The sequence below is a fragment of the Neolamprologus multifasciatus genome, chromosome 19 (genome assembly GCF_963576455.1).
Source record: "Neolamprologus multifasciatus chromosome 19, fNeoMul1.2, whole genome shotgun sequence".
Lineage (NCBI taxonomy): Eukaryota > Metazoa > Chordata > Actinopteri > Cichliformes > Cichlidae > Neolamprologus > Neolamprologus multifasciatus.
The window spans coordinates 29,564,070-29,584,058 of NC_140457.1; the positions used below are offsets into that span (position 1 = coordinate 29,564,070).

The 19,989-nt window shown below is 39.8% G+C and overlaps 2 protein-coding genes across 4 annotated transcripts in view; both read left to right on the forward strand.

The window, feature by feature from the left end:
• Nucleotides 1-19,989, forward strand: part of LOC146496809 (uncharacterized) — a 66,130-nt gene that overhangs the window by 42,894 nt on the left and 3,247 nt on the right. The window lies entirely within an intron of this gene.
• The window catches only part of bach2a (BACH transcriptional regulator 2a), a 45,785-nt gene continuing 30,665 nt past the window's right edge, over nt 4,870-19,989 (forward strand). Inside the window, exons 1-2 of one of the 3 annotated variants that reach the window (XM_085142664.1) lie at nt 4,870-5,155; nt 17,119-17,401. In XM_085142664.1, the coding sequence (XP_084998790.1) occupies nt 17,135-17,401 (267 nt within the window). In that variant the 5' untranslated portion in view covers nt 4,870-5,155; nt 17,119-17,134. Of the gene's footprint in view, nt 5,156-17,118; nt 17,402-19,989 lie in introns of those variants that run through there. The other 2 variants (XM_085142663.1, XM_085142666.1) reach the window with 2 other exon arrangements.

The following is a 19,989-nucleotide window of genomic DNA, read 5'->3' on the forward strand; positions in this document are numbered from 1 at the left end:
AAAAAAAAAGACGTGTTTTGGGACTTATTTATTGGGACATATGAGAGTTCAACAAACACTTCGATAAAGTCTCCATCAGAAAAAGATTTACTGTTAATAGTAATTTTGTGGGATATGAAATAACTTTTCTTGGCAGCTGGTGCATGAAGTTTTGTTAAAAAAAAGTCCTTGTTGGTTCTGCAGTTTGTCTCTATCAGACAAGTTCTGGTATTTGTTTGCATGTTTGATAACCTTTAAATTGTGGTTCTTGAACACAGTGACCTGTGCATCACAAACTAAGCACAGTCTTTCCTTTGGATTCTGTAAATATACATTTTGCAGCCTGTGCCTCTTTTTTTTACACGAGCTGACATTTTGAGGGTCTGTTGGTAAACATTCACGTGCAAATGTGTCCGTACATATATGAAAGTCTCATAAACTTGTTTTTATTTAGCTTTCTTTGAAATTTGTTTGAAGGTTGACTTTAATCTTATAGAGAGATTACAATTTTATGGATAATAATTCATGCCAGTAATGTATCCACAATCAAAAAAATGAAAGATGTAGACAGGTTATGAATGCTGCCCATTAGTGATGGTGTGATGAAGCTCATTGAATAGCTCATTTGGAAGTACTGACATCTGCTGGTCATTTGAAGTACAGCAGCCCGGCTGTTTATTTTACACGTGGGCTACATACTAGTCGATATATAAACAATGATGTATCAATTGCAGAATACCCATATAGGATCCTGTGTAATATAAATATATATGTATATAGACATAATTAAACATCATCTCTGAGATTCATTTAAGACTTATGTTGTCATTGGATGACAGCATGTCAAAATGCTCCCTAACTGCTGATATTTTTCGACTTTTTGCCGGCTTCATACTGTGCTTACAATCTCCTTGCAAGCTTGTAATGAACGCCAAAATCACCCCAGATCCAGTTCACGCAAAAAACTAACTACCACTTCTTTTAAACAACTCAAATCATATAACAAGGCCATGACGTCATTTCAGAGAAACAGGGTCTCATTTATTTTTGGTCACATGCTATTCTGAAGACCAGTACGGGCCTTGACATAGGCTTCATTTGGACACGCCCCGCCTCAGCCTCAGGGCTTCAGTGTCAGACATGTCACCTGGTTTTCATTCAGCTGAATATTATTTTACAGTGACGTACAAACATCAGGATGAGTATGTGGATGAGGACCCAAGAGCAGATTCAAACAGCAAAGAAGTGATAAGGTTTTCACAAGCCTTAATGCTTAAGCACAAGAGCAAACAGGACACGAGGGAGGGAAACTTGTTGTGATTTTTAAGATGTATGAATAAAACTGAATTGAACAGGAGATAAACAGTATACCAACTTAACCTGTTGTAGTCAAATGTATTTCTCATCTTATTTTGTACCTCTAATAATAACACAAACAGGAAATACTCCTTCTCTTGTACTGTTTTTGTAGTAATGTATAATTATGGGTGTAAAGCTACGTCCAGATGAACAGAATCAACTTTGCGGGATTATGTGTTTGTATCATCTCTGCCTTGTTAGACCCATCTAGCAAAAAAATAAGACAGTTTTAATCTCAGATATCTATTCTATATGAATTAATACAGTAAAGATAGCCAGGAAATTTCATCACTGGACTTGTCACACAGGTGGCATCCTAACATGGTACCACGCTGGAACTCAATGAGTTGAGGAATGATTGGAACATCTCAATGAAATGATTTGGGTGGGTGAGTACACACTTTTGGCAATATAATGTATGTGAAACTGTGTTTCATGTACAGTGGGGCAAAAAAGTATTTAGTCAGCCACCGATTGTGCAAGTTCCCCCACTTAAAATGATGACAGAGGTCAGTAATTTGCACCAGAGGTACACTTCAACTGTGAGAGACAGAATGTGAAAAAAAAAAAATCCATGAATTCACATGGTAGGATTTGTAAAGAATTTATTCGTAAATCAGGGTGGAAAATAAGTATTTGGTCAATAACAAAAATACAACTCAATACTTTGTAACATAACCTTTGTTGGCAATAACAGAGGTCAAACGTTTACTATAGGTCTTTACCAGGTTTGCACACACAGTAGCTGGTATTTTGGCCCATTCCTCCATGCAGATCTTCTCAAGAGCAGTGATGTTTTGGGGCTGTCGCCGAGCAACACGGACTTTCAACTCCCGCCACAGATTTTCTATGGGGTTGAGGTCTGGAGACTGGCTAGGCCACTCCAGGACTTTCAAATGCTTCTTACGGAGCCACTCCTTTGTTGCCCGGGCGGTGTGTTTTGGATCATTGTCATGTTGGAAGACCCAGCCTCGTTTCATCTTCAAAGTTCTCACTGATGGAAGGAGGTTTTGGCTCAAAATCTCACGATACTTGGCCCCATTCATTCTGTCCTTAACACGGATCAGTCGTCCTGTCCCCTTGGCAGAAAAACAGCCCCATAGCATGATGTTTCCACCCCCATGCTTCACAGTAGGTATGGTGTTCTTGGGATGCAACTCAGTATTCTTCTTCCTCCAAACACGACGAGTTGAGTTTATACCAAAAAGTTCTACTTTGGTTTCATCTGACCACATGACATTCTCCCAATCCTCTGCTGTATCATCCATGTGCTCTCTGGCAAACTTCAGACGGGCCTGGACATGCACTGGCTTCAGCAGCGGAACACGTCTGGCACTGCGGGATTTGATTCCCTGCCGTTGTAGTGTGTTACTGATGGTGACCTTTGTTACTTTGGTCCCAGCTCTCTGCAGGTCATTCACCAGGTCCCCCCGTGTGGTTCTGGGATCTTTGCTCACCGTTCTCATGATCATTTTGACCCCACGGGATGAGATCTTGCGTGGAGCCCCAGATCGAGGGAGATTATCAGTGGTCTTGTATGTCTTCCATTTTCTGATGATTGCTCCCACAGTTGATTTTTTCACACCAAGCTGCTTGCCTATTGTAGATTCACTCTTCCCAGTCTGGTGCAGGTCTACAATTCTTTTCCTGGTGTCCTTCGAAAGCTCTTTGGTCTTGGCCATGGCGGAGTTTGGAGTCTGACTGGTTGAGGCTGTGGACAGGTGTCTTTTATACAGATGATGAGGTCAAACAGGTGCCATTCATACAGGTAACGAGTGGGGGACAGAAAAGCTTCTTACAGAAGATGTTACAGGTCTGTGAGAGCCAGGGATTTTCCTTGTTTGAGGTGACCAAATACTTATTTTCCACCCTGATTTACGAATAAATTCTTTACAAATCCTACCATGTGAATTCATGGATTTTTTTTTCACATTCTGTCTCTCACAGTTGAAGTGTACCTCTGGTGCAAATTACTGACCTCTGTCATCATTTTAAGTGGGGGAACTTGCACAATCGGTGGCTGACTAAATACTTTTTTGCCCCACTGTAGCTGTCATACTGGCCTTCTACTGCTGCATCCACTGATTTTTTTTTCAGCTGCCCAACATTGGTTGTTTTAAAAAGGAGAGAATTAAAATATGCATGTTACTGTACTTTCCACTGTGTGGTTAACTTTATTTTTTTATCATGATTGTATACATGTTGCTGAAAATCCGACTTGATTTTATTTCCCTTTCTATAGTTCTGCAGCACATTTGATGTGATACTGTGAACAGCATTATATCTTATGTTAGGGCTTGTTCACCTGCCAAATGCCGCTTTAACCACTGACTATAGTCATTTTTGTGTTTGAGTGTGGAGGCGCACCCATTCACTTTCTTGGTTTTTGCTGGTGTGCTATAAATCACGTCAAGACGGACTACCTGGAGAGAGCCCATGCAACCCTTGTTATTTCCTACCATGATAATTCATGGGACCATGAATACATCTCGTCTCTACTCTGCAGTGATCTTAGTTGCCAGAGAATCTGCAAAAATCAGTCACAGCTATTTATAACAGCTTGACATTGAGAATGTGGGCTGATCTGAATTTAACTGCTCAGAATGAAGCCCAAGAGGTGCCAGTCTTTGGCAAACTGATAAAATGTAACAGCTCTGCAGGATTATGCTATGTATTAGAAACACTGTCACACCCACTGCCCAGCTCAGAATGGCCTTCACACAAACAGGGTTTAAAACACAAGATTTAAAGCTAGAACTACACCTGCTTTGTGCCTGCACAAGTGTTGTACTTTAGATTCAATGTAACTTAACCAGCAACAAGAACATGCCACTCATTTTGTTCCCAGTGCTTTTGAGCAACACAAATTGGTTATTTCATTTTAGGGACAATGAAAAAAGAAACGTTGACAAGGTACATATCCATCTCTAAAAGAATTGTAACAGTGTAAAATGTAAAAAAGACAAAAATTTGCAAGAGAAGGTATTTCTCCATCTCGTTGTTGTTGTTTTGTTGCAAACTTTTGTGTATCAAGTGAGAAACTGTGTTCACACTGTTTTTCAGAAGTGTTGGTGGGCGAATGCAATGATTTCCAGAATCATGTCCTGTTGAAGGATCAGAGAGCGTAATAATTGTCCTATCAAAGTCACAGTCACAGTCAAAGTAAAAAAAAACTTTATTTATTTACATTCTCTAAATCTTCGTGATTTGTGTTCAAACTATTGTGGAAAGTGGGTTCTAACTAGAACATTTTTTTCCATTCTTATCGACTTCTCTTTAGACCTAATGGATTTTTCCCAAAAGTTATTTTGTTTTTTATAATTTGAATACAGTCGGTGAATGATGCATTTTAAAAATATGAATCACTGTTCAAAATGTAAATGTTATGCTATTAGCTTGGAACATTGTGATCTGCTGAAATGAACACCAGCTTGACAGATAATTCACCTCGTGAATATGTTGGTCTGATATCTTCCTGAGCCTCAAGTCCACAACACATCTGTGCTACGTCGTTTGGAGGGCGGGGCTTTGTTTTCGTAGGAGGGGAGGGGGTCTCTTGGCCGCTGTTGTGAATGGGGGGTCAGCATGACGTCAGGGAACCAATGTCAACAATGCAGCTGGAGGAGAAAAGGCGTTTCATCCTAACACACAATCACACTCACAAGAGACCCGCGTATCACTGATCGATTCACGTCCAAAGCCTGTCAAAAGCTGCGGTTCTGCCTGTCGAAGGACTGTGGACACTGCACAGCATGGATTAATTTGTGTTTCTCAGAAATTGAACGCAGACGAGCAAGAAAAACAACAACAAAAACTGGTAAGTCCTCCTCTGCTCTTTTACTACGCGTGGACAAAGCAGGCAACAAGAACCTCTGTCAGCGCTGGATTGCACTAATCTGTTTGGCTGGATTTCCTCGCTTGTTTGTGTTGCAGTTTCATTGCTGTTGTGTTCACTGGAGTTGCTTTGAGCTCGGTTTCACTTATTCCTGAGGCGTACCCGCCTTTTACGGTTTGCTGACACGGGTCAGCAGGTATGCAGTGGACTACGCTAGATGTGTGTTTGCCTTGAAAACGCGTAACCTTTGCCGCAAAATACGTCGGGACAGTACGAAGCTTAACAAATCTGTGCTGACTGCCAATTAAATTCAACAAACAGTATCACGAATTTACGTTATTAAAACGACTAAATATTGTTAGTATCCAACTGAAAGAAACCTCTGTTGTACTCCGTACTGGACCACCAGTACAGTTTGTACATGTCTACCGTTATTTGTTTGCTAACCGCATCCCATTTTTGTAATACATTCTCTAATACTTATCTTAAGTTTAAACTGGAGGCACATGTTTTACGCGGGAGACAATTGCTTCCAGAAACGGACTCGAGCGCTGCCATTCTCGGGGAGGAAGGACAAAGGACCCAGCCTCCCTGCGCCTTACTCCCGTCTCAACTACTGAACAGCCACCTCAGTAAACACTATTCCACGATAAGAATAAATCGCTATGTATCTTGTAATTCCTGAGAAAGGATGTGTCAGAATTGGCTCTGCTTCTGCTTTTCAACCATCGCAATCCCTGTGCTCAAACTGTGACATGATCTCAGAGCTCTTTTTTGTTTAAATTTTGATTAGAATATCTTTATTCACGTGGTATATAAATATTTGTTACACCCAGTCATCACCAAATCCCGTTATTTCTACTCCTCAGATAATATGACTGGAGACTTAGAAGCCATTGTGAGCATGTCTTCTTGTTAACAGATTAGGTCTTTGTTATCCTTCAGCAAGTAGCCTACTCCAAAGCCTCTCTTCATCTCTGTGTTAATAGAAATACACTAACATCAGAATGTTTGACGCTCTTGTGATCTGTTTTCTCTTACAACTTCCATACTGTGGGGCAGGAGAAAGGTGACGGAAGCCAGTCTGCACATTAGCAGACTTCTTGTTGTAACTTACTGGGTTGTTCACAAAAAATAAATAAAATATACTACTACTACTAATAATAATGATAATGATAAAAATGGTGGTGCAGGGGTTAGCACTGTTCAATTCACATTTATTTATATTGTGCCAAATCACAACAGTCGCCTCAAGTCGCTTTATATTGTAAGGTAGACCCTAGAATAATGACTCCAAGGTTCCTCACAGTGTTACTGGAGGCCAAGGTAATGCCATCCAGAGTAAGAATCTGGTTAGATACCATATTTCTAAGATTTTCAGGCCCGAAAACAATAACTTCAGTTTGATCTGAATTTAGAAGCAGAAATTAGAGGTCATCCAGGTCTTTATGTATTTAAGACATTTCTGAAGCTTAACTAATTGGTGTGTGTTATCTGGCTTCATGGACAGATAGAGCTGGGTGTCATCTGCATAGCAGTGTAAATGTATGCTATGTCTTCTAATGATGCTGCCTAGGGGAAGCATGTATAATGTAAACAGAACTGGTCCTAGCACTGAACCCTGTGGAACTCCATAATTAACCTCAGTGTGTGAAGAGGACTCTCCATTTACATGTACAAATTGGAGTCTATTAGATAGATATGATACAAACCACTGCAGCACAGTACCTGTAATACCTACAGCATGTTCTAATCGCTCTAATAGGATATTATGGTCGACAGTATCGAACGCTGCACTGAGGTCTAGCAGGACAAGCACAGAAATGAGTCCACTGTCAGAGGCCATAAGAAGATCATTTGTAACCTTCACTAAAGCTGTTTCTGTGCTATGATGAACTCTGAAACCTGACTGAAACTCTTCAAATAAGCCATTCCTCTGCAGATGATCTGTTAGCTGTTTGACAACTACTCTTTCAAGAATCTTTATTGGAGGAAGGTTGGAGATTGGCCTATAATTAGCTATGATGGGTCTAGAGATGGCTTTTTACGTAACAGTTTAACTACTGCCAGCTTGAAGGCCTGTGGTACATAGCTGAATATTAGAGATAGATGATAGATCATATTTAAGATTGAAGCATTAATTAATGGTAGGACATCTTTGAGCAGTCTTGTAGGAATGGGGCCTAAAAGACATGTTGATGGTTTGGAGAAAGTAATTAAATGGTAAATGGCCTGTATTTGTATAGCGCTTTACTAGTCCCTAAGGACCCCAAAGCGCTTTACACATCCAGTCATCCACCCATTCACACACTTGTGAATTACTGAAGTTAACTCAGAAAGATCAATGGGAGAAAAAGACTCTAAATGAATATCAGTGGTATCATATCATATCATTTCAAATTTATTTGATTATATCAAATTTATTGTACACCAAAGTGCTTTCCAGTAATATCATGATACAGATAAAATTGCAATATATTTATTTATATTTATATAAATTACAGATATAAAATAATTACATCATGTAAATGCAGAGCCAGATGAAAATCACCCTAATTAGCCTCGAATGCTAGGTTAAACAAGTAATTTTTTAGACGTGATTTAAAGATTTAATAGAAACAGATGCGCGAATGTCAAGAGGATCATTATTCTATAATTTGGGTGCGGCAACGGCGAAGGCACAGTCTCCTCTAGTAGGTACTGAAAGTAGCTGTAGATAATGTTACGTCTGTGACATTATCTGCTGTGTAATCAATTATTGTAAATGTAAATGTTATCAGGAAATGATCAGACAGCAGAGGGTTTTCAGGAAACACTGTTAAATGTTCAGTTTCTATGCCATATGTTAAAACAAGATCTAGAGTGTGATTAAAGTGGTGGGTGGGTTCTTTTACATTTTGAGAGAAACCAATTGAGTCTAATAACAGATTAAATGCCATGTTGAGGCTGTCATTTTTAGCATCTACATGGATGTTAAAATCACCCACAATAATTATTTTATCTGAGCTGAGAACTAAATCAGATAAAAAGTCTGAGAAACCAGACAGAAACTCTGTGTAAGGCCCAGGTGGACGATAGATGATAACAAGTAAGACTGGTTTCTGAGTTTTACAGCTGGGGTGGACGAGGCTAAGCATCAGGCTTTCAGATGAAGTAAAAGTCTGTCTGGGTCTTTGGTTGATTAATAGGCTGGTGTGAAAAATTGCTGCCACACCTCCCCCTCGGCCTGTGCTTTGAGGTTTCTGATAGTTAGAATGACTCAGGGGTGTTGATTCATTTAAACTAACATAATCCACCTGCTGATCCTTTGGTGATCAATTATTAAGTCATGCACTAACAGAGGCTTGGAGGAGAGAGACCTAATGTTTAATAATCCACATTTCACTGTTTTACTCTTTGGTTCAGATGTGAATACTGTATTGTTCTTTCTTTGTGATTTTTTTTTTTATGTTTAAGACATTTTTTGCTGGATTTTAGTTTGTTTGTTTTTTTTGTCTGTTTGGGAGCTGAAACACTCTTTATGGGGATGGGGTTTTGGGGAGATAATAGGAGGAGAGAAGCTGCAGAGAGGCGTGTAAGACTGCAACTCTGCTTCCTGGTCCCAACTCTGGATAGAGATATTTTTGGTGTTTAATAAATTTGTCCATATTTCTAGAAATAAGAGCTGCTCCATCCAAAGTGGGATGGACGCCGTCTCTCCTAACAAGACCAGGTTTTGGGAGAAAAAAATGGAACACAGTCTTCGGTATCCAGCTAACCTTCATGTGAAATATAATGGCGATCGTGGCTCAAGAGTTGGAAGTTCGCCTTGTAATCGGAAGGTTGCCGGTTCGAGCCCCGGCTTGGACAGTCTCGGTTGTTGTGTCCTTGGGCAAGACACTTCACCCGTTGCCTACTGGTGGTGGTCAGAGGGCCCGGTGGTGCCAGTGTCCGGCAGCCTCGCCTCTGTCAGTGCGCCCCAGGGTGGCTGTGGCTACAATGTAGCTTGCCATCACCAATGTGTGTGTGAATGGGTGGATGACTGGATGTGTAAAGCGCTTTGGGGTCCTTAGGGACTAGAAAAGCGCTATACAAATACAGGCCAGGCCATTTACCTGAAGGTCTTTTCTACTCCGGGTGAGGTGTCCGTGTTTATAAACTCTGAGCTGAATAGTTTGTAATAGAGCTGTATGATTTAAGCTTCTTCTGTAAAATATTCTTTAATGTTCTGAGAGACCGGTATATTGATTTTTCTTCTATTTAACAGTTTGTTTGAGCACGGAGTTAAGCGTAGTGGGGGTTTTTTCCTGATTGAATTGGACACTCTGTGGAGGAATGTGTTGAAGGCCGTGTGCCCAGTGGCCTTGGGCCGAGAGGGACGCCAGTACTTTATTCTAGAAGTGCTTTATGCGGGGGTGGGGGGTGGATGGGGAGTGCCTATGGGGTTTTTTTGTTTGTTTTTTTAGGCTGTTTAAGTGCGGTGTATTTTTTTTGTTTTTGTTTTTTATGTGTGTGTGTGTATATGTACGCGGATGGCAATGGAAGTCGATATCTGATCGAGTTGATACATGATGTTTGGGTTAAACAATGAGGTGTGCTTTGAGGGAAATGATGTAAAAATAGTTCTCGGACATATAATTAAAAGACGTAAAGTTCTCTCACACCTTAAATCACTCAAAGCAGATATAATATTCCTTCAGGAAACTCATATAAATATTAACAACCAACGAAGATTAAGAGCAAATTGGATATCTCAAGTGTATCAAGCTCCTTTTACCAGTAAGGCCGGAGGTGTTGCGATTCTCCTTAAAAAGAATGTTTCATTCTGTCCAGACTTTGTGATCGCTGACCCATATGGCAGATACCTCCATAGTCACTGGTCAAATTAATCCACTACCGATAATGTTGCTTAACATCTATGCTCCAAATGTGGATAATCCTGATTTTTTTTAAAGAATGTTTTCAACTTAATACCTACAGTTACCGCCAACATTATTATTGGTGGTGACTTTAACTGCTCCTCAACATGTCTTGGGGTTCCACAGAGGCCTGGTAATGAACTAATCATTTGATTCAGGTGTGTTGACCCATGGTGAGACCTGAAACCTGCAGGACACTGGCCCTTGAGGCCTGCAGTTCCCCACCCCTGGTATACAGTCTAGTATAAAGGCTGTATAAATGGTTCATTGTGGTGTATTGGTAGACAGCCAAGACAACTCACGAAACCTCAGCTTACATCTTGCTGAATTCAGTTGTGGAAATACATAAAGAATATAAACCTGAGAGCAGCAGCAGCACAAGTCAGCGGATTAGTGATGGGATTTCCGGCTCTTTCGGCTCCGAACCGGCTCTTCAGGTTGTTTTGTTGCTTTAATTAATTTATTATTAACAATAATATAAAATTATGCACAAAAGGAATTACTAATGTGAAAAAGTGGTTTTATTTATATATGTTTATATATAAATATATGTGGTGGACCCTGGAGACAAAGCACGTACAAACTCCAAAACACATTCCTAGAGTTAACTGAACTTCCAAAACAGAGCTACCTAGATCACTTAAATTACACAATTGAAAGCATGTGTGTATTGTTTGTGTATTTATACACAAGCACTCATATATATTCAAATAATTAACAAAAAAAGTTAATTTACCTGTTACTACCACACACCAAATCCGGTCGTTGGTACTTGCTGGCTTGTGTAGCCACTAGGTAACAAAAGCTAAACACTGCGCCTAGCATCCTGGAGCACTTCTGTTGTGTTTTGTACGTGTTTTGGAGTTTTTACATGCTTCTGAGTTTTTATGTGTTTTGGAGTTTTTACAAATAAATTATAAATTATAATATGAAAACAAAAAGAACATGCATATTCTCTGTCATATGGGCCTGCATGAATAAAGTTTCTGAATCCTTTGTCATCCGCATAAAATAAATCGCAGCAGACATTTCCAAATCTCAATAAACGCAAGATATGTGTAGTGTGACTGGACAAACTCCTCATAAAAGTCTCTGGGAAATTCCCAGGGGACTTCTCAGAACTCAGTCTCTGTATAGCTTGCTCTTGTTGAAGAGGTCCAATATTGCGCCCAGGCTGTCTTTGTTTTCCCTTGAACAGAGCTGGCATGCGTATCTGAGACAGAAAATTATCCATATCTACCTGATCTATGGTACATTCTAATGTATACAACTTTTCCTAAAATGTCCTAACAGCTCTTCAGCTGCTCCTTAGCGTCATCGAAAAGTTAATTTTTAAGCATAATCTTAACAGTAGAGCGGGTGTCCTTGACCCAAATTGAGACTGGGAGTTCATATAGCACTGTTACCTCACAACAACAAGGTCCTGACTTTGACTCCACCATCCAGCCAGGGCCTTTCTTTGTGGAGTTTGCATGCTTTCCCCGTGTTTACATGGGTTTTCTCTGGATACTCCGCCAGAATGTGTATACAGGTCTTTAGTTTAAATTGATGGAAAAAATGGAAAAAGGCAAATTGACAAAAATCTTTTAGCATGCGTTCACTGCTGGAGCTTCTTTACTGACTGATCCATTGATAAAAGCCACAAGATGTGTCTTAAACTATAAAAATAATATCTGTATTTCCAAAGCCTGTATGACAGCAAATAGCAATCTTGAGGATTGCTGTTTATTTTTATTTTGTTTTCCATCTAGCAGAATGCCGAAATATACTTAATGAAAAAAGGAGTCCAGTGGGTAAATAGTGGCAGCGGACAACATTCAGGCAACAAAAAAAACCCAGTGCTTAATGGGATAAGCCTGAAGTGTTGGTAAGGTAATGCAGGAGATGATCTGCAGTGCTGAGATGAGCAGGGAGAAAAAACTGAACGTTAGTACTATTTCGGCAAACCCCGGTGCTAGGATGTGCCTATTTAAAAACTATGAGTCAGCAGACACACATATAGAGCCTAATGTTGATGAGAAATACAGACTGCATGCTCAGCTGTCTGTGTCAGATTTTTTGGTACTACAGCATGAAAATGAAACACAATGAAAAGCTTCTGGACAGAGCTGCCCGCAATCTGTGTGGAATTCTGTCAAATACATAAAGTGTGTGTGTGTGTGTGTGTGCGTGTGTGCGTGTGTGTGTGTGTGTGTGTAAAATGACAAGTTTAAACAGTATCCTGTCCATTGTGTCTGTATTTATATGTATATGTATGTATTTTTTCTGTACGCTGTTTTGAAGAGATTTGAAGAGACAATATTAGAAACTGAATCATAGCTGCTTCTTCTTTTTTTTTTTTTTTTTTTGCCTGTCCCGTTTGGCTCTTTTGCCATCAGAATTATTGTCTAAAGGCAAAGAAAGATGCCCAACGGATTTACTTTACCAAATGGACCATCCCAGCCTTGCCGTAATGGTCTATTTGATTCACCTTTTATTGTTTATTTTATTTTATTTTCACTTGTTAAATACAGGACAGGCTTGACTGGGGAAAAGAAAGGGGAGAACGAAAGGGAAAGAAAAACAGCGGGGAAGAGGGACGGGGATAAAGGACAAAAACCAACAAAATAAGCAGACAAAAAATACATATATCAATCACTTGGTTCACCTGTTGAGAAAGAAAAAAGAAAACAAGCAGAAGAAGAAAAAAAGAGCAACATAATAAACAACATCACGATGATCTATGGGAATGTAACAGTAAATACTAAGTGTTAAACATTATTGTGCAGCACGTAAGATCGACAGCACAGTGTGCTTTGAGGTAGGAGCCAAAAAGGGTGTAGTTTGTGTGTGTGAGCACCCGTGTGTACACCTGTGAGCATGGACGCGTTTGTTTTTAAAAGGTTCCTTCATGTAATGATTTGCAAGAGCATGTGGGGGGGCCACAGCCCCGTCCTCCAGGGCATGAAGCAGGTATGGAGGAGATCCAGGCTCCAGACATCCAGAGGCCCCCAGAACACAAGAGACCAAGGAAGACCAACAGAGGGGGGGCTGCACCACTATCCCAGAAAGAGCTGAGGAGAGTCCCAGATGAGGGGTCACTCAGCAGCTGCGGAGCAGAAGCCAGGGGGGGTTGCAGTGACGTTCCCGTGAGCTCCGCTGGCAGCCAGCTGTGCCAGAGTGACCGAGCCCCAGGCCGAGAGGCCGAGGGCACCCCACCCCCGAAGTGGCCCGAGCGAGCCCCAGGCTCCAGGCCCTGACAAGCAGCCACCAAGGAGTGACTGTAGATTTTGGCCAGTTAATTGAGTAATCTGATATTCTTGCAAAAGAGTTTATCAATTCAATCACCCCAGAGATATTGGTTAGTGAGTTTTGGAGAAAAAGTAACACATCATCCGCATAAAGGCTGATTTTATGTTTCATGTTCTTGCATTTTATGCCCTTAATTACTGAATTCTGTCTAATTGCTGCTGCTAGTGGTTCAATAAAAATGGCAAACAGTGCAGGGGAGAGTGGGCATCCCTGCCTGGTGCCCCTCAGGAGACAGAAGCTGGAGGATGTCTGGTCATTTGTTTTGACACAAGCTGTTGGGGAATTATATAATATTTTTAACCAGTTAATGAAAGAGGATCCAAAACCAAATTTGTGTAAAGTTGCAAATAGAAATTTCCAGTTAACTCTGTTAAACGCTTTTTTGTTTTTCTGCATCTAGAGAAAATATTGTAGTTTCGATGTTTTTACTGTATGAGTAGTCTATCAAGTTAAGTAATCTACGTGTATTTGTTGATGAGTGCCTACCTTTTATGAAACCAGTTTGGTCAGGATGAATTAAGAGGGGGGTTATTTTCTCTAATCTCTTTGAGAGAGCTTTGCAGAATATTTTGAGGTCTACATTTATAAGGGATATTGGACGATAGCTTGAGGGATATACAGGGTCTTTGCCTGGTTTTAGCAGGAGATTAATGTTTGCAGAATTCATATTTGATGGAAGTCTGCCCTTTTCTTTGATTTCAACAACGTTCTGTAAAAAACTGGTGCTAGAATCGTCCAGAATTCTTTGTAGAATTCTGCAGGAAAGCCGTCTGGACCTGGAGCCTTATTATTGGACATGCTTATCAGGGCTTGCTGGAGTTCACCTGGCGTCAGTGGCAAATCCAGTGCCATTGCTTGAGTTTGTAATAATTTTGGAAGAGTTATGTTGTTCAAAAACTGATCAATTTCCTTTTTAGATGGATTTATTTGTGGTGAATACAACGTTTTATAGAAATCTCTGAAAATGTTGTTTATTTGTTTTGGGTCATGTATTGTGTTCCCAGATGAATCTTGAACAGCACATATAGTTGTTTTTTCTTTATTTATTTTTAGCTGGTTTGCTAGAAATTGACCAGATTTATTACCATGTTAATAATTTTGTAAGCGTAGTCTTTGTACTAAGAATTCTGTTTTTGTAATCAATTATCTCATTTAATTCTTGTTTTGTTTTGTGTATTTTGTTCAATGTTTCCTGATCTTGGTGGGACACGTAGGCTTCTTCTAGGGATTTGATGTTTTTTTTCTAATTCCTGAATATTTTTCTATTCTTTTTTCTTTTTATGTGATGAGAAAGGAATTATTTTACCTCTCATCACAGCTTTCCCTGCTTCCCATAAAACAGAAGCTGATGTTACGGGAGTGTCATTATAGTCTAAATATGAAGTCCACTCTTTTTTAAAATATTTAATAAAGTCTTCATCTTTAAGCAGTGATGTATTAAATCTCCAGTTTTTACTTGGCTTAGTATTATTCTTGAGCATTAGTGTTAAAGATACAGGAGCATGATCGCTGACAGCTATAGGGTGAATCTCAGTGTCTGAAATGTCACTCAGCAGTGAGCTGCTGACCAAAAAATAATTCAGACGAGAGTAGGAGTGATGAACATGTGAGAAAAAAGTATATTCCTTACTGTTGGTGTGAAGGGAGCGCCATGCATCGCAAAGACCAAAGTCGCTCATAAACTGTTTGATTATATTTGTGGACTGCCAATTATGCTGAGTTCCTGCTGTATCGAGCCTATCCATTTCTTCATTTAGTCCAAGGTTGAGGTCGCCTCCAAGAACAAGTGTGCCATCTAAGTGTTCAGAGAGTGCACTGAAAAAAACTTTTTAAAGTGCCTGTATGCATGAATAGACCAGGTGTTTGTCAAAGGGTGCAGGAAAATGTGCAGCAGTAAAGCAGTTTGCAGTTTGGTTTTAATACATGTAAGTCAAGAACACCAAACTTTTTTTAAAATATTAAAGGAGGGAGTACTCCTTTTTTATTATAAGAGTTAATGAAAAAGAAATAATTGATATTGGTAAAAATGTAATTACAAAAGTCCACTGATTGGAGTGGAACTAAAATGTGGCTAGTAAGAAAAACATAGAATGTATAGTAAAACTACTGAAATGTGTCTGCAGTCAGTGAGTTGAAACATGTTTCCTAGAAAAAACAATAAATGTCTATTAACTGACTGACATTACTGGTTTAGAGCAAATATGTCTGCTATAGTTAATAGCTTTAGCTGTATGGCAGCTATCAGAAGACATAGCAAATGCATTGGATAACAGAAAATATACTTTGGTAGTGTTTATTGAAGTAAAAACCATTTAACACAATAGAGCTTGGATTACTGATTAAAAAGCTGGAGAGACATTGTATTAGAGGGATAGTTATTGGTTAAACAGTTACTTAAATCAACAATATCAGAATGTACAAACTCACATTTACTGAAGGTTACCTGAGGTTCTTTGCTGGACCATAAACTATTAATAATGTACTAGAATGACATATTTAAGATGTCTTGGTTGGTAAAGTTCACTTTATTCACTATATTATTCTGCTGGAAAAAATTGTAACAACTTTTGAGTACAGTGGAAAGTTTGTTCCTAATAGTTCCATACATGACCAATTGTCTGGAGGTATACATTTGTTTTTGCCTGTTAATTGCATATTTTAAAATGTAGGTACTGATGTTTCCGTTTTTTTTACTTTTTGCATGATAATTGTTCATAATTAAACTATTACAACAAATAGTGATGTGGTTCTGTTGACTTCATCAGGTGACAGCCTCCAGCTTGCACTGGAATGGTTTGCAGCCGAGTGTGAAATGGTGAGAATGAGATTCAGCACCTCCAAATCTGTGGCCATTGTCTTCAGTCGGAAAAAGGTGGAGTGCCCACTCCAGGTCAGGGAGGAGTTTCTGCTCCAAGTGGAGGAATTTAGGTATCTCGGGGTCTTGTTCACGAGTGATGCGAAAAGGGAGTAGGAGATGGAAAGATGGATTAGTGCTGCAGCTGCAGTGATGCTGATGCTGACACTGTACTGGTCCATTGTGGTGAAGAGAGAGCTGAGTGTAAAAGCAAAGCTCTTAATTTAGTGGTCGATCTACTTCCCTACCCTTATCTATGGTCACAAGCTGTGGGTAGTGACCGAAAGAACGAGATCGCGGATACAAGCGGCGAAAATTAGCTTCCTCCGAAGGGTGGCTGGCCTCTCCCTTAGGTTGAGGAGTTCAGCCATCCAAATCAAAAGGAGCCTGTTGAGGTGGTTCGGGCATCTGACAAGGATGCCTCCTGGGCGCCTACTGGGTGAGGTGTTTCGGGCATGTCCCACTGGGAGGAGGCCCGGGGCAGAACCAGGAGATGCTGGAGAGATTATCTCTCGGCTTGTCTGGGAATGCCTTGATGTTCCCCAAGCTGGAGGAAGTGGCCGGGGAGAGGGGGATCTGGGCTTCTCTGCTTGGGCTGCTGCCCCAAGACCCGGCCCCAGATAACCGGAAGAAGATGGATGGACTACTTTTTTTCCCCCAAACACATTAAGTTTATGTACAAAGTATCTGTATTGGATCAGTATTTTTAATACCAGGCTAAATATTTCTTGGTATGTCCTTGAGATTGTAAAGGTAATCACTCGTATTGAACAATACTAATCCCAATTTAATTATTTACTTATTTACTTCTTTTTGGTGTTTTGAAAAAGAAAATGTTACTCATACAAATAGTTTAAGCTTAACTGATATTGTGTCCTGACATGTGTCTTTTCTCTGTGCAGGGTGCTACACAGAGTGATGTCGACAGGCAAGCAGCAAGATAGTGAGGCGGCAACGCCTCTGTACGTATATGAATCCAAAGTCCACTGTGCCAATATGATGTTGTGCCTGGAGGATCAACGGCGGCAGGGCATCTTGTGCGATGTGACTGTACTTGTAGAGGGCAGGGAGCTACGAGCACACAGGGCTGTCCTTGCAGCTTGTAGCCACTACTTCCTGCAAACTCTGCTGAGACACAGCTGGTCACCTGGTGATGCAGAACTCATCATTAGCTTGCCAGACAAGGTAAAGGAGCACCATGACAGCACATAAGAATGGCAACATTCACTGATTTTAAAGATTCGACTCATGTCATTAGTTTAAATAAATAAATAAATGTTACAGGGGAGGTCTGGAAAAAAAACACATAACATCAGTTTGGGCTACCGTGTTGCAGTTGTTATCAGCATTCGCATAGTAAACAGAATTTTACCTCCATGCTTTTTAGCTAAATCTATCTAGAGAGATAGATCTGATTTTTTTTTTTTATGACAAAATGTGTCTTTTGCAATCTCTATTCATTTTAAGCATTCATGGTGATGTGCACAGAAAAGTGTAAGAGTATGTATGCAGAAAGAGTTACAGCGAGAAACTCTAATCCTGTATACTTCTTTCCTCAACCAAATGATCAAAATTCTTAGCAAAGTGAGCGTTTGATTAATGGTTTCAAAAGTATTCTAAGGATTTTTAGGTTTTGCATCCCATGCACCATTTACCCTTGGCCATAACGAGTAACCCTAAATGTAGCACACAACGGACTCAATGCACAAAGGGTGATCAAGTTCAACTTCAAATTTATTTATATAGCACTTTTTAAAAACAACATGTGTTGACCAAAGTACTGTACAATAAAATGGACAAAGCAGAAGACATAAAAGAAAAATAGAATAGTGTTTTAGAAGAAAATAAAATCATACAAAGAATAATGGTAACAAAGTCATGATGAATCAAAAGCCAGAGAATAAAAATGGGTCTTTAAGCAGATTTTAAAAGTATCCACTGTTGGGGAGGATCTGATATGCAATGTATTCCACAGTTTGGGGGCAGTCACGGCAAATGCCCGGTCTCCTCTGTGTTTTAGTCTGGACCTGGGGACAACCAAAAGCATTTGGTCTGCAGACCTCAAGGATCTTGGGGGAGAATACCAGGTTAGGAGATCAGCAAGATATGTAGGGGCTAGTCCATGCAAGGTCTTAAAAACAAGTGTTAAGATCTTAAAGTCAATTTGAAAGCTGACTGGCAGCCAGTGTAGTGATGCAAGTATAAGAGATATATGATCTCACTTGCGTGTGGCAGTTAGGAGTCGTGCTGCAGCGTTTTGGACTAGCTACAGTTGGCTAGTTGATGAAGAGGTAACACCAAAGTAGAGGCTATTACAGAAGTTGAGGTGAGATGAAGGCATGGATCGCTTTCTCAAAATCTCTGAAACAGAGAAAGGGTTTAAATTTTGCAATTAAGTGAAGATGAAAGAAGCTGGTTTTGACTACATTATTTATCTGTTTATCAAAGGTTAAATTGCTGTCAAAAATCACCCCTAAATTTCTTGGCAAACGGTCTTTTATAGTTTTCTAAGGGGCCAAGGTCATAATGGTTAGAAGGACCAAAGACAATGACCTCAGTTTTCTGTTCATTTAGATTTAGAAAATTTAGAGCCATCCATGTCTTTACATCTTTTAGACAATTAAACAGTCCCTTCAGAGGATTTACTGATTTTAATTTCAGTGGAAGGTAAATCTGAGAATCGTCTGCGCAGCAATGAAACAAAATACCGTATTTTAAAAAAACTGATCCCAACGAGAGCATGTAAATTGAAAAGAGGTCCCCGCAAAAAAGCGCGGTCCTTGGAGACAATGTGTCTGAATCTAACAGAAAAGTACGATTAGATAAGTAGGATTTAAACCATTCCAAAACAAGCCCTTTAATTCCGACACATTGTTCCAGTCGACAGATAAGAATACTGTGATCACTGAGGTCTAATAATATTAAAATAGCAGAATCTCCCAAGTCAGTAAAAGTTAAAAGGTCATTAGAAACTTTTAAAAGAACAATTTCAGTGCTGTGGTGCGTTTCAAAACCAGTCTGGAATAGTTCACCAATGTCGTGTTGATCTAAAAAGGTCTGAAGCTGCAGAAGGACAATTTTCTCCAGAATTTTTGACAAAAAGGACAATTTAGAGATTGGACGGTAATTTGATAGAACTGTTGAGTCCAGATTCTGCTTTTTAAGGATGGGTTCCACCACATCATGTTTAAAGTCAGAGGGAACAGACCCAGACTGAAGACTGTTATTGTCAATGGAAAGCAAACATGTACCAACAGTGTCAAAAACATCTATCAGTAAGCTAGGTGGAATGATATCCAAGGTACAATTCGAAGGTTCCAAGTTTCTGACTACTTTATTAAGTAATGTAAGGGATACTGGCTCGGAGTGGTCAAAAACGGCCAAAGTTGGAGTATAAACACGTGGGTCAGAAATGGGAGAAATAGTGTGAGACCTGATATCTACAATTTTATTAATGAAGAATTTCAGTAGATTCTCACATGTTATGTTCACTGCTATATGAAGAACAGTAGTAGGAGGATTAAGAACTGAATTTATAATACCAAATAAAATCAGAGGTTTATGGTAATTGTTGGACACGATCTTGGAAAAGTATTTTGTTTTTGCTGCTCTGACAGCTTTCTGGTAAGTTGACAGGGATTCTCTAAGTGCCTCAAACGACACCTGGAGACAGTCCTTTTTCCACTTTAATTCCGCTTTACTACATACCTGTCTGCGTTCCCTGGTGTCATTATTCAACCATGGTTGGGTTTTAGGTTTTAGATACCTGGTGG